Source organism: Pterocles gutturalis, unplaced genomic scaffold (assembly GCF_000699245.1).
Source record: "Pterocles gutturalis isolate BGI_N339 unplaced genomic scaffold, ASM69924v1 scaffold2666, whole genome shotgun sequence".
Taxonomy (NCBI): Eukaryota; Metazoa; Chordata; class Aves; order Pterocliformes; family Pteroclidae; genus Pterocles; species Pterocles gutturalis.
In genome coordinates this window covers 375340-390649 of record NW_010105296.1, presented here as the reverse complement: position 1 = coordinate 390649, position 15310 = coordinate 375340, and the positions used below count along the sequence as shown (strand labels likewise).

Genomic DNA, 15310 nt, shown 5'->3' with positions numbered 1-15310 from the left:
TCTTTCTCCCAATACAAAACACAGTGGTAATTTATTTCTTCAAAGAAATTGCACTGAGAGAACATCTACAACACGCTACACTTCATACGCCGAGCTCTAGGTTATTACCTGGGAAGCCAATTTTCAGGCAGTGATTTCAACATCTGAGCACAGCCTTGGATACAGCTCCAGGCACATCCAAAGTTTCTCATTAAGTTAGACATGCAATGAAAATGTTGAAAGTTGTTTAAGGGTGAAAAGAAAAGGGATATAGATATTGTAAAGGGACAAGAAAGAGCAGAAAGACGTGGGAAAAACCTTTGGCTCCAGCACAGAGAGTTACAGGTGAAGACAGCCCAGGACAGCCTCACCATACAGCAGGTCCCTGTGTTCTCATTCTGCACAAACACGCTGCCCAACCCACAGCAAAGCTTTGCTATTTAGCAGCTAGAACCACCTTCTTTTCAATTACAGTTATGACCATGTTTTCTGCCTATTAGACCCTCTAGACATTTTATATTTCCCTGGCCCTATGACACCCTATGTATGCAATAGCCCTCACCACCAGGCTCTGTCTTCCAGGTCGGTACAACACCTTTTCCTGAGGGACAGGGACGCCTTATCCCCAGGGGAATGTCACTACATGGATAGCTTAGCTCTCAGCTTGGCTCCCTGGGGCTGTTCAGGGTGGGAGGGACAACTCCACAGCATTACCAGGACCTTCTGGTTTCCAAGATGCACAAAATATCCTTTTGCAGCTCTATCAAGCTAAAGCATCCCTTTTCTTCCTTCAGTTAAAATGGCTCAACAACTTCATTTTACTCCTTCATTTGCTGTTTTCTTTCAATATGCCTGTTTACAACAAGACAACATGCACCACAAGTACCCCTTCAAATATCAAATCCATCCTGGATGTGAGGCTCAAGGCAGGAGCCGCAGGAGCCACCTCCACTGGGACCAGAGACTTTCAGATCTTACCTTCAACTGCTAAGGAGAGAGAAAGAGAAAAAACACTTACCCAGCCACGGCCACGTGAAACAAGCCCCAGGCAGCAAAAGAGGAGCAGCAAAAGTTGTGACTGCAGAAGAAGTATTTAAATAGCTGGCTCCAGAACCAGCTGTGATCCTGCTGGGTTCTTTTGCCTCCAGCACAGCCTAGATTACCCAGCCTGGGTGAAAACATGACCCTATGGCCCACAGGCCTGCTGTTACGAGGCAGCAAAGCAGCTTATCCCCTGACTCACTCCACCTGTGTTGCATCCCAGGGCTGATGCTCCCCACCTGCGCCAGAATTGTCCCTGGGTTTCATTGGTCACCTGGAAGAGGAAGACACCCTACCCCCATGGGGCCAAATCAGCTCTGTAGGATGGTGTGGGCTTAGAGCTGGGCATCAGGGCTCCCAGTTTACAGTGAAAATTAGGAGCAGGTATGTGGGTCCACCAGCTCCTCCTCCCTGCAGGAGATGAGCACCTGCAGAACAGGGGGGAAGGAGACAGCTACGGGCTTTGCCTGGCGCTGGTTTTCCTTACACTCGGTATGCGTACGCTCATATGCAGTATGTTCAGCCTGAATATACTGCTTTCTGCAGCACTGATCATACATTTGCTTGTCATCACAGTGCCTATAAGTAAATACAGAGAAATAAATAAGAATACTTAGCACTTTAAGCCCATTAAAGCATTGGCAAAGTTTCACATGAGATGGTCTTTAAAGCCTGATATATAGCAATAAAATTAGTTCAGAAAGAGACAGCTGTATAAAAACAATGTATGCCTTCACATAAAACTGCGAAAAATATTTTGACTGGCACAGATTTTTAAGGTAGGCTTATTTATTTGAGCTATGCTTCAGTAATTTACAAAATACAGAATCTGATAAACAGGAGTGTCAGATGCTCGGGGAGAGGAAGTCCAATGTGCACTGATTTCAGCTGATGAGCTTGAAATCACATTAGGCTCGTATCAAAGATTTATACCTAATGTTGGGGAATGATCATACTTTACAGAGACTGACAGCTAACAAAGTAAAATTAAAAATAAGTGTAATAGCGGGCTGAAAAGATTATCTAAAATTATAACATGAAAGGAATATTTAATAACTAAAGATCAATACTTTTGAAAATATCTCGCAGCATCAAGTTTGAATTAAAACGAATATATATTTCTTAAATTGTGTTTCTGGACTACGTGTGTCAGAAAAAAAACATCCGATCTGTGTCTTTGATCCAGTTAGCAGTAATAGAAAACACTTTCCCAGAGAGCAATGCAAAAGAAAAACAGATTCATGAGAGCCTCCACTCCTTATTTATAGCTTTATGCAATTTTTATCTCATATCCTCCTTCCTGTCCTTTAATTGAAAAGCAAAATTTATACCTGAGAGCAACAGTGTAATGAGAGATGGTGCCTCGAGATTGGATTTGAGTCTCTAAAGTGAACTGAGTCTCACGTGAATGATGCAGTGTTCTAGTTTTGGTGTGCTCTCTGCTATCTGGTTAATGAAATTGTGAGACAAAGGCAGAGGAGCAGCAGCAGTAGGCTCAGCTAGCTCCTGCTCGCCCTGTTTTACAGTGGTGACTGTAGCGGGCTCAATTCACACATGCCAAAGAAAAACAGGAGATCTTACCCTATGGAAATTGGAAAATGAGACAGAAACTTCATGTTTTTAAACAAATATTAAAGGTGCATGTCTTTCCATGAGACCTGGGTCTTAAGAAAATAGATTGCTTTGCCTTTTCATATCAGATAAAACGTTTCAAAGAGTCACTGACAAGTTGTGCTGGTTCTCCATTTACACCTGGACCACCACTGAGCCTGTCTCACACGAGGAAGGTCCTATTCATGCACTCTCTGAGCTGTCAATATAATGAATTCTCATTACAAATGAAGCCTGTGCAGTCACATTAAAGCCCATTTATGTTCTGATACGTACATACAGGTTAATTCAGATTATATTCCTCTAATTACACAAATTAATTGCCCTCTGATGAATTTTACACCTCATTTCTAAGAGTTTCTCCTGAAAGTACGCTGAAAAGGTCAACAACATGATCAACCGCTACCCTGTTCAACATGCTTTGAAGATTATAATTATATTTAATTTGAAGTTTTTGCAATTAGCACATATTGTAAGTTTTCCATTCTATGAATTAATTAAGATCCCTTTGTATTTATTTACCCTGCCAAACACGTGCACATACCACCCAACTGGTACTGTTAATGGACTAATTCAGCTCAGTGGGGACAATGGGATGTCACCATTATTTGGTATTTTTCTCAGACAAAGATCTCCTTCTGTCTGAAAGTTTACCCCACTGTCTGCATCCTGAAAAGGACTCTTGGGTCAGAAAAAGAATATCAATGAGCTGATATTTAATGCCACAGATATTAGCAGTACTCTATGCCTTTGTGCAATTTTTTTTCATTAAAAAATGCTAATGTAAGGAGAAATTCCCGAGGTATCGGGTACTATGGGGTGACCACTGTATCTAGCCACTAAGCAAAGGAGAGGCACGAAACCAAAGCATTTCTGAGTCTGCCAGAAGGCACATTTTTTCTCATTCAGAAGGGTACAGATAACAGATTAGTATTCCAGGTACTGGTTGATTTTCAGCTCTTCTCTGAAAGCTACACATGCACTTGTACCCCACAGAGCAATATAAGAGCAAGACTGTCAAGCATCATCTTTGCTGTAGACTAATTACAAAACCTAGAAGCCTAGTTTGCAAAACTGGGCTTCCTTTGCTGCCTATCCACGTATCGTAACAATATGGGGGATATTGTATTATGGTAACAGATGCTCAGTTTCTGGGTCTTTTTGAAAGAGCAAAACAGCACAGTGGCAATATTCGCAGCACCACCAGGAGGAAAAGCTGGCAATGTGCAAAGTTTACCTCAAATTAATTACCTCCAGAAATCACAACAACAATTAGTTTGTTGATTGGAATTTTACCTAGGATACAAACATTAAAAAAAAAAGAAAATATGAAAAAAAGAAAAAAGCATTAATGGTGAAATTAAGGTTTGGTTCTCTTCTCTTGGGACAGGATCTCTCTAACACTCCAAGACAAACATACGCGGCTTTGATTGAAAGCCCATTGCTCTCAGGAAGATTTGATTACTTTCCAAACACAAGAAGGAAGCATCATTCCTCAAAAACCTGTCTTCCAGAGTATACCTGGGGCTTTCACATCACCATTCATTTAAGGTAGCAACTCACAACATAGCCTGTCCCACAGGAACATCATATCAAACTTCATTTAGCGAATGGCTCATCTGTAAGCCCGTCTGCTGCCTGAGTATGCCCAAAACTGCCCGGAGAGCTAAAGACTGGTTTAATGATCAGATTTTAATATTCCTGAGCTGCCACCGCATCGACCCTTTCACTGGATTGGGTTCACATGCAACCTACAGAGCCATTTGTGTATCTACTTGTCCATCCTCAGGCATGTTCTGGGCTGATTTGCTCAGTCTTGGATGTAGTATCTCTTTGGAACACAAAGAGCTAATTATAAAAATAAATAACAATAAAAAGCCTTTTATCCCTCAAGGCAAATTTTCTTTGAACTTACATATGTGTAGCATGTATGTAGCTTCCATATCTTGAAGAATTATAAATGTATTACTAAGTGGTGGTAAAAATTCAGATTTGTTATTATTCCTTACGTTCACATCCAACTGAACCAAACCTCCTTTTTTAGGATGTGCCTTCCTCCATCAGTGATGTCAATGTAATAATCCCTCGCCATCAAGGGAAACATGAGTCAGGTCTCTCATTACAATAGTTTCATTAAATCCTTCTGTATTGTCCCAGAAAATTGAGGAAAAAGTGAAATTTAATTCATTCCTCAGCTACAACCAACTGTGACACGACTTCTGATTGACCTTGACATTTGAGAACTTCACAAGACAGCAAATTACTAAGAGGACCTATAAGTCAGCCAGGTTAAAAGAAGTCAAACAGTGAATAGCAAGAAGGGCAACGCAGCCAACAGTATGTAAATCAGGAATTGTATTTAAGCCAACACATTGCATTATGCATGAAAAGGTGAGTAATAGCAAATAGTTTAAGAAATTTGTCTACAATTAATGAATCCTAAATAGCTTTATTAATGTAGGTCAAATTCCATCTTCTTGTGGGAATTTGACATTTACTAATATGCCCCTGTATGAATTATTCAAAGAAGATATATTTAATATATATACAAAATTGTATTGAGTATGCTCTCCACAAAGGCTGCACTATACTTGTATTACAAAAATCTACAGGGGCTACTTCATTTCTAATCCAGTAATCATTAATTAATTAATATTTAAATCATACTCTAATATAGCTAAATCCACATACTATGCAGAAGTCTGCAAAATATTGTTTTATTTGTAGCCCATAGCACAATGTCATCACCCATCACAGAGCAGGTATTCAAATTCTGACTTTTGTTCTCGTAAAATATTTTTTTTTCAATTCCCACTGTGAAGAAAAACTATGATTAGTAATTAAATTACAGTGCATTAAACTTACTTAACTTAAGTTCACCAGCTGGGAAAATTCTATGCCTCTGGGCTTAACAATAACTCCTAATCTTGCTGTTGCCTGTACCTATTTTTTTAAGTTGTATTATGATTTTCATTATTGGAATGTCATTAAAAATGGTAATGTCATTACTCCTGTTAACGCTTAAACCCAACACCATAATCCTGAATTTTAATTAGTAATTATAATTAATAATTATTTCATTAATGAAATGTTTAGTTGCTAATTGTCTTTGAGCACGCCAGTCCCTAGGCTTATAAGCATTTCACAACATTTAATTTCTCACAGTTTCTGATTAAGTGGAACCATCAACCGTATTCTCTTTTAACACTTTCATGGGGTGCGGTACTTTGGGCCCTTTATTTACTATTTACACCTGTTCAAATGGATGGCTTCAAGTCCTGATTAGTGTTTCATTACTGGAAAAACAAACGCCTTGGGTGTGCAGCAGAAAACACAAAGGTATCTGAGAAGAGCTCTTTGACTCTCCCTGCTGTAACCACAGTTGTAGATCTTAATTTTCTACTCTCCCAACATTACACGGGTCTGGGTTCATCCACCTGACATTCGTCAAGACAAGGAATGGCTGAAATTAGCACCTGTGCTCCCTACAGAGCTTTTAGAAAACCTGGCTCAACCCTAGAATGACTGCAAGGAGAAATGTGCCAGTGTGGGATCTGCACACCATGGATTTTGAAAGACAGAATGCAATGTGCAAAATTTTGCAACATGTAACTTATCAAACTATTGTAAAAAAGTCTACCAGCTCTCCCTTGGGATTAAGTAAAAACAAATCCTAGCTAGCCAATGGCTGGGGTAACAAACTGCCTTTTGCTCTTGTCAGGGGGTTGGAGGGTACAAGAACCAAAGAATTTAAACTAAATGGCTCAGTTTAAGTGTGTGTGCTCTAAGAGAACTAACCTCTCACTGCCAGCATTGAACCTGGGCAAAACCACAGGGGAACAAGTTGAACTACGAACCCTTCTAGCCCGGGACCCATCGCCATCAGTGACTGGTAGTGGCTCCCAAGGAAAGCACAAAAGAACAGGCTCCTTTTATAAGTTACTCATAAAAAGTCTAAAAGTGATTAACAGTGAATATACGTATCCTACAGACACGAGTGTTATGCATTAGACATCGTCCTAAATACAACAAAAGAAAGTTTTAGAGCTGACTGCAAGTCACAGTGATAATTGTTTTTTGAAGCAGTGGGGCTGTATAGCAATTGGCTCGCTGATGAACAAATATATCACTGCTAACACTAATATATTAACCTTTAATTTATAAATGGAACTCAATATGGAGTGTAGCCAATTTGATCTGCAAAAGGGGCTGTGAATCTTCGGAGGAATGACGGATATTCTACATCACCATTTCCTGAGCTAGGGTTCACAGGTTACTGACAGCCTGCACAGCCCTTGCTGGAAACCTTATCTGGTCCACCGAGACAAAATGCCCTTTGGGTATTTTTAATTTAATGCTCCATGATAAGACTGCATGATGTCCTTAAGAAATTATGAGAACTAACGTGGATGCTGACCCAAAAAGCTGGAAAACTGGAGTTCTGGGTTTATGCTGGCATTACTGTTAGGTTAAGCCAACATTCACCGCGTAAAATGTTGGAAATTCAAAATAAGAATTAACCTGAAGTTTTGCTGAAAATCTGGTAATTTTGTTTCTGTGCTTATTCCAGGAGAAGAAAAGTAACAAAAATACCTAGCATTTTTAAACCCAAGTAATTTTTGGTACAACAATAAAATAGTATTCCTCTAAGTTACACAACTTAAGCGTCTACTTATCTTGTGAATACAGGCACTCAGAGAATTCTTGAGGGGGAAATACTTCTGCAAATTATTTTCTGCTTATTTTGCACTGACTATTCTTTAACAGGCCTAATCATAGACAATTTGCTACAAGGAAGCAGAAAGGACATATTTTCTCCTACTTTTCAGAACATGATGCTAGACATTTGATGGTTACCCAAGAGAGGGTCAGTGAATATGTCTAGAAATTCGGTGGGATTTGCATATAAAGAAGGGCTGGATTTTGAAATCAGGCACATTGTGCTCAGGAAGACACCTCCCTCAGTCGGTGCTTGAGTTGAAGTTGGAGTATTTGTCTTATGGCTGAAGGTTCAGAATACAAATCTCAGCCCCAATGCACTCAGGGACAAGCGCTGCATGAAATACAGTAACAGAAAACAGACCTCTCATGGTTAACCATCTGGATATTATCTAATTATTAATTAGGAGACAGATGATATGAAGGATGCTACCTCTCCGCAAGGTGTGGTCAACCCTCGGGAATATCTGACAACGCACACATCCAAACCCATGCTATCTGGAGACAAGAGCCTTTAGCTGAGGTTTATACCATGTTTTCTTGTCTGCACAGGACATAAACACGCAGGAAGCCAAGTGCACTTCTCTGTGTTATGGTGGCTGAAGGATGACAGAAGTACATTCCTACTTACTGCTCCTCTAAGAGCAACTGGGATGCTGTGCTCTGTACAATGTGATGTTACTAATGTAGTACTTGATTCAGTGAGAGAAATTCTTAAAAGATCATTTTGAAGCAGATGCGGGATCAATAGTTTCCTGTACAGTCTGTACTCTCTGTAGACCAAATAGTATTCATACATCTGAAGTTTAGCAGATGGTGTTTTTGCATTAATTTTCTAAACTACCAACTGTAGGATACTGTTTTCAGAAAACCAGTTGCCTTAAGGCTTGAATTTTTAAAAGTATTTCAAATGTTTTCATGTGTTGTAAGCACACCTCATTCTCAGGTTTTCTCTCCCAAAGGTGCCGTTCTGATTTTGGATCTCAAAAAACTGAATTGGCAACAGGCTCAGACGTATGGGTTCACGCTGTGTTTATAACAGCAGGGTGGAATACAGCAGCAGCATTTCATCGGAGGACGTTGGCTCCACTCTGGCCACAGAGCCCTTCCCTCTGCCATCACACCAAAGATCACCAAACTGGTGGGTGGAAAGTACAATAAAACCTTTCAGCCTGCTTGCAAGATGCCAAGGACCATTTGCTTCTGCTTCAAATCAGTCTCCAAAGCCCACTCCACACTTGGAGCACCTGTTTTCATCTATCTGCACTTCTTTTCTGATTTAAATTATTTATGTAAACAAAAGAAAACTAGAAAAATTACGAGAAGGCATAGCACCTCTGAATACTTTAAAGATATTGGATTTTTCTTTTTTGGCCAGCTACAGCAAGCAACCCCTGAAAATCTGCCTATAGGTATGTGTATTAGGGCAGAAAAAATTGCATGAAGGTCATTGTCTCACAGATTTTGAGTTCCTAAAGAACTCCCCAAAACCTGAGAAGTCTTTGATCCACACCAAAAGGGGAGAAAAAGAAAACTTCAAAGAAGAATAAAAATCCTCCTATTTTGCACCTGCCTTAACTGCAGTCAGCATGTATTATTTATCATCTTCACCTCACTTCTGCATTTCTCTAAGCGTGCTGAAGTCATTCAATTTAGCTTTCCAGTTTGGTCAGCCTGCCAGGAAGGAGTAATCTTGCCTTCACCTTCCCTAGCGCTCCTCTGAACGCAAATACAGTGTGACTGCTAATTTGTTGATTTATACAAGGCTTAATCCACTAGAGTAATAAAATATTAAAGGAATCTTTCTTCAGTAAATTTACAGCTAAATAAAATCGTGGCTCTCAAGACTTGCAGGAAACTAGAGTGACATTTTATTTGCCTGAAATGCATTTTCTGATTCAGGGAGGGGGACTGACATGGGCAGCTTGCTTAAACCACAGCGTAGGCAGTGGGCTTGGGTAGTTTCCTTCTGTGAGAGAAAATTTGTTTCTTTATTTCACAGAATAATGCAGCTAATGCCTTCATCTCATCTTTTATTGTTACTACCAAATAATTATAATGAAAGAGCAGATAGTTTCTGCTATAATTAATGTGAAATAACTAAAAGAAACCCCTAAATTAGTGCAAGAGGGAAGTTTGGCTGAGTTTGGTTGAAAATACATCCCCAAGCACCCTGGAAAACCATGAAATAGGATCCCTCTTTCCTTCTCCTAATTAACAACTAATGAGTTGCTATCCATGTCTACGAAGACTATGGTGTAAATACACAAAAGACGAGATAAAGGAGACTAAGTTTCCTACAGTACATCTCCAAACACTGCTTCTATCAATGCATAATTCTGCAACCACCAACAGTCCAGGCAGCACACCATGAAATAAAAAAAAAAAAAAAATATTCCCCCTTTATACTTCAGATTGGAGCAAGGTCAGACAAGGCATAGAAAAAATAATTTGATTTTAAAACCATTAATTTCATCCCAAGTGTGATCCTGTCCATTTTTATTTCCATGCTCTATTTTATTTTTCATCAAGGGTCAGGCTATTCCGTTTGGCTTCCCTTAGTACACTACAGGGGTCAAAGAGAACACTGAGCGCTGGATTTCTATTACACAGGGTTATACGGAACCACTGTTTAACAAGGAAGAAAATAAACATGGGGCTACATTTTTATTGAGCAAGAGAGGGTGGGGAAATGGCCTATAGATTTTAACTTTCCACTAATAAGAAGTGACCATAGGACGTCATTTGTGAACATCAGAAATTCCCCTATATAAGTGCCCTGCATTTTTTTGGTATTTCTCTACTGGAAACGTTTGTTTAGAGGCTTGGTGTGAGTTTCATAAGGCAATAAAAGTTCTGAGTCGAAGTTCTGAGTAATCAGCATTTTTTAAGGTTCAGTCCCTTACTTAAATGCCTAAAAATAAGATTAAAGAACGAGTCAAGTACCTACATTAGTTTTGTTGCAACAGATTATTCAAGTGTATTGGAAAAATATTAAAGTGTGAGCCCAACGAACATTAAAAAATTGAGATTATCAATGGGAAAACTAACAGCTTCTATTTTTAAAGATATTTATTGAAAAGTCTACATTTAAAAAATGGTTATTTTAAATAAAATATGCTATTCCTATTGGAATAAAATCTTTTTTATAGAAAGTATGTTTTAGCTTGAAATCAAGAGTTATTCCTTGGCATAGTTTCGTGACAAAAATAAAAATGATCAAAGATATTAAATCTCCATGTGTGGTTTTCTAGATATAATCAAATTTGGCTTTGCTGATTTTCAGCCTACAAGGCAGAACACCCATTCCTTAAAGCAGGCCAATTAACAATCAATCCTACAAATCCTATATTTTCTATGCAATTTTCAGATTCTGGCAGTTTCTGAATCCCCAAACCTTGCAGTATTCCAGAGAATCTATTCAAAGTCCATCTGTGTTGCTCAAGATAATCTCTTTGATGTAACAAAACCAAATCACAAAACAAAACAAACAAAAAAAAAAAGGTCTGCTCTCTCTGAGGTTTTTTAAAAAGGGGATTAAAAAATTACCATCTTTAGCTGCTCTTCTAATAGGAAGGAATAATCTCTCTCGCTTCTTCATCACAGAAACAAGAGTGTTTCCTTAAGGACATAGCTCTGTGGATATAATCTGATTTACAACTGAGATCACTCAAAACTTGTAAGCTTTCAAAACTTGCTGCAGATGAAGATAAAGCCCACTTCTGTGGGCATCGAAAGCCCGGGCACTGTCCCTGCTCCATCTCAACTCCAGCCTCTCCCAGGAGTTCCTCAGCCATGAACCCCGCAGCCCCGCTGACCACACGCTCGGCTGCACTGCTGCGGCACACTGCGATTTCTCTAAACACTGGGCACTAGAAAATATTGAACCACTCATCTCTACATCAGGATTGGCATTGTCTAACGAGAGTACACCTCATTTCAAGCTCCATCTTTTTTTTTAAATATTTCATCTCATTACTGACCTATAGGAAATCATGTTATTAAATGAAGATATTTGGGTTTTATACAAATGCTCACACATAGTATATAAAGTCTGTTGTTTCCTTCCCTCTTGAGATTTTTCTGTTGTCTCCGCGTACTCCGATGTTTCTGTGCCTGTTGCATGGGAAGCAGTATGTCAGCTGGGAAGTCAGCTGCATTGCTTCTTAAAACTGGGTTTCTCACTACATTTTCTTCTGGTTTATCTTTAAAAATCTACACTATTTAGTACTCATCCTCCTGCAGATCTGCAAGCAGGTTGCTCCATCGCCCTTCATACTAGGTTCATTTATCACCATTCACTTCCCTCTCAGACTATGTCTCTTTCCATAACAAATGTTCTTATAATCTCTTTTTCTTCTTTCCCTAAACCTGAGCAGGAACTTGACAGCGTTTCTGCAAACCTCGGTATGGCATTAGGTGTAGCTTTGACTTCAGCTGCTGGCTGAGCTCTGCCTCTTCGAGCCCAAAGCCCTGGGCCAGTGCACCTCTGCTCGTGTCTTCATGAGTTGCTGCAGCCTGCTGCAACTCTGAGCAACCCCAATTCCACCCTTAAATTTAGGAGGAGTATGGGATCATGTAAGTCTTTCACTAGCCCTAAACTCTTTATTTAACTTAATGTTGATTCCTACTGTTGGAGACTCCAGCCATAGGTCTACATAAAGGGGATGTTCACTTTTTATATTTGACACTTCAGCTACCTCCAGGGGTCTGCCACGTGGCAATGAAACTGCCAATCCATATTTTACAATCCAGTTCTCAGCTGTTGAGGATCCTGAAGCGCTTTGAAAATTTCAGGAATTCAGTTGCAAAATGACACGTGTACTAGCTAGCTTCTGCTATCAATGCTTTCATTGTTCTTTTCATTCTGCAATGATTTATTTTTTCCTCTTGAAGCCTTCCTTTCCTACTACCACCACCAAGCCACAGCCTGATCTGACACCATTCCATCACTTTCCCCATCACCTATTTACATACAACGCTGCAGCAAAGATAGTTGGAACATCCAGTATCTGGGGGTTCTTGCAATGGGATCTATCCACCAAGAGACAAATTTGATTTATATGTTGCAGACTTTCCACCTTTAGCTCTGTTTTGGCATGCCCCTCATACATTCAATATTCATTCCCTTCACTCTTATCCTTGCAGTTGGTGAGTTTATAAATCCTAATCTGTCTCTCTGGGATGGCGAAGTTATATTGCACCTTGTGTGATTCTCTGCGTCTCTCGAGATTCATAACATTTATTAACTGTTTGAAAAACATGAGATTGGAAATAAGCTTTAATGCAGGGCCATAGATTAATCACAGTTATCAAAGCTCCTTTTTAAAATGGATAGCAACAAAGCACAGACACACACACTGCAGCTAAAATTTGAACTGCATTACTGCATTCAAACTGGATTCGGCCAAGTGCAAGGTCCTGCACATGGGTCGGGGCAATCCCCAGTCCCAATACAGGCTGGGGGATGAAAGCATTGAGAGCAGCCCTGCGGAGAAGGACTTGGGGGTGTTGGTAGATGAAAAGGTGGATGTGAAGCAGCAATGTGTGCTTGCAGCCAGAAGGCCAACCACATCCTGGGCTGCAACAAAAGCAGCGTGACCAGCAAGTCGAGGGAGGGGATTGTCCCCCTCTACTCTGCTCTCATGAGACCCCACCTGCAGTGCTGCAGCCAGCTCTGGGGCCCCCAACACAAGAAGGACATGGACCTGTTGGAGTGAGTCCAGAGGAGGCCACAAAGATGGTCAGAGGCTGGAGCACCTCCCGTATGAGGACAGGCTGAGAGAGTTGGGGTTGTTCAGCTTGAAGAAGAGAAGGCTCCAGGGGGATCTTGTAGCAGCCTTCCAGTACCTGAATGTTGGAGAGGGAATTTTCACAAGAGCATTAGTGATAGGACAAGGGGTAATGGCTTTAAACTGAAAGAGAGTAGATTTAGATTAGACATAAGGAAAAAAATCTTCATTATGAGGGTGGTGAGGCACTGGAGCAGGTTGCCCAGGGAGGTGGTAGATGCCCCATCCCTGGAAACATTCAAGGTCAGGTTGGACGGGGCTCTGAGCAACCTGTTCTAGTTGAAGATGTCCCTGCTCACTACAGGGGGGTTGGACTATATGACCTGAAAATTTCCTTTCCAACCCAAACTATTCTATGATTACTAAACTATTTTTTCCAATTATAAATTATGCATCTAAACAGAAGTGTTAATAATTTAAGTTATTAAGTTGCTCAGCTAACATCAGATCTTAATTAGTCTTTAGTACATCTGTAAAGTATAAATAGGTTGATTAGAACATGTAAATTTATTATATGTCTTTTCAGCTCTTCGTACAAAGTGAAAATTAGTTTTTTGTTTGTTTGGGGACTTTAGGTATCCCAATCACCATGCATACTTGAAATTTTGTTATTATTTTCTCTTATAGGCAACAAATGGGAAATTTTACTAGTAACAGGTTTTGGACAAGCTTGGGACTTTCACCGTGAAACATGCTCTGAGTGAATGAAGTAAAGATTTACTGCCATGGAACTAGCTGCAAGGAAATATTCTGGGGCAAACCACTGTATCACAGTTTAATCAGAAGCGGGACCCCAGGTTCAACAACACTAGGGAAATAATGATGATGGAAAAAAAGTCACTGATCTGAAAACTGGAAAAGTGTTTTGCAAGTTACTTCCCTTGCCTCCACAACCACAGTTAACCCAATAGTCACATGCTCCTCCTTTGCTTCCTGACCAGCAAGACAATGACACCTGCTTGGCTGCTTGCAGTGGACCTTCTTCTATTTACATATCACATATGTCTAATTGGTCCTTATTTGGCTTTGAGTTTTATTTGCAGGTGGAGAGGGCATTAATTTAAATACAAATGCACAGATATTATGCTTTGAAAAAAAACACAGGGAAGGTTCAATAAAAAAAGTTGAGAGCAGGTCTACTCTTATCGTTAGAAAGTTGAACACGGGTCTAGTATGTACCAGTACATAGGCACGCTCGCACCTTGGCATTGCAGTATCCCATCCTTGCACCTCCAGCCATGCACCCTGCAGAATGGTGATTTGCCATTCAAAGGGACCAGTGAGGTCTGGAGAAACCTGAAAATGATGAAGTACCTCGATGGTGGTGTGGAGCTGCTGGGAGCGAATCCCCTAAGCTGGGATAATGGTGATGCTGAAGAGTCTCCAGTGTTAACGGCTCGGCCAGATGAGGCACTTGAGCCTGGTCCTGTGTCCCTGCAGACATGGCAGAGTCCTGGATCTCATTTTGCAGTTTTGATTTTGCTCGTTGTACCAGGTCCTTTTCTGCTCCCCCTCCAGGAAAGACTGGGGCTCAGGGCTATTTTCTGTTTTCCTCTTTGCAGCCACTCCTGCAGGTTTTCCCTCCTTAGAAGCAGCTTCTCTCTCAACATCCAGAAATATATGGCTTTTTTCCATCCTTCATACACCTAAGACATTTCCTTGGACTTGTATTCCTCAGTACAAAGTCCTTCTCGGTGAACTGTAAGAGCCTTTGTCTCCCAGCCCTGCTTCACCCACTACTGGTACTGCTGCAATTTCAGAGATTAGTTTTTCATCCTCTGCCTTCAGTACTTTTTTTCCCAGCAGTTTTGAAAAAACATGACTATGGACGGTTTCTAGACACTGCTCTGCCAGTTTAAAAGTACATTTCATCTTTTTAGTACTTGATTTTCTTTCCAAGATGTGAGAATTACACAAAAAACCCACCCCAATAAGCAACTGTCTGTATTCTTCTGTTGAAGAATATATACGTGCACACACAGAAATACATCTGTAAGTGAGGAGATGAATTGCACTCATAGAGTGCGAGTGTGAAGTTTTCTAAAATAAATTATCTTTGACAGAAGAAATCCAGATTCAGGAAAAAAAAGTAACAGTAATGGTAAACACAAGGACGTCAGGATTTCCATGTTAACTGTTAAGAGGAAGAGCAACTATTACCATCCAAA

General features: G+C 40.2%; 1 protein-coding gene across 1 annotated transcript in view; it reads right to left on the bottom strand.

Moving 5' to 3' along the window:
• Nucleotides 1-15310, bottom strand: part of FHIT (fragile histidine triad) — a 402189-nt gene that overhangs the window by 30942 nt on the left and 355937 nt on the right. The window contains exon 6 of the mRNA XM_010087327.1: nucleotides 8686-8694. Coding sequence (XP_010085629.1) covers nucleotides 8686-8694 — 9 coding nt within the window. The remainder of the gene's footprint in view (nucleotides 1-8685; nucleotides 8695-15310) is intronic.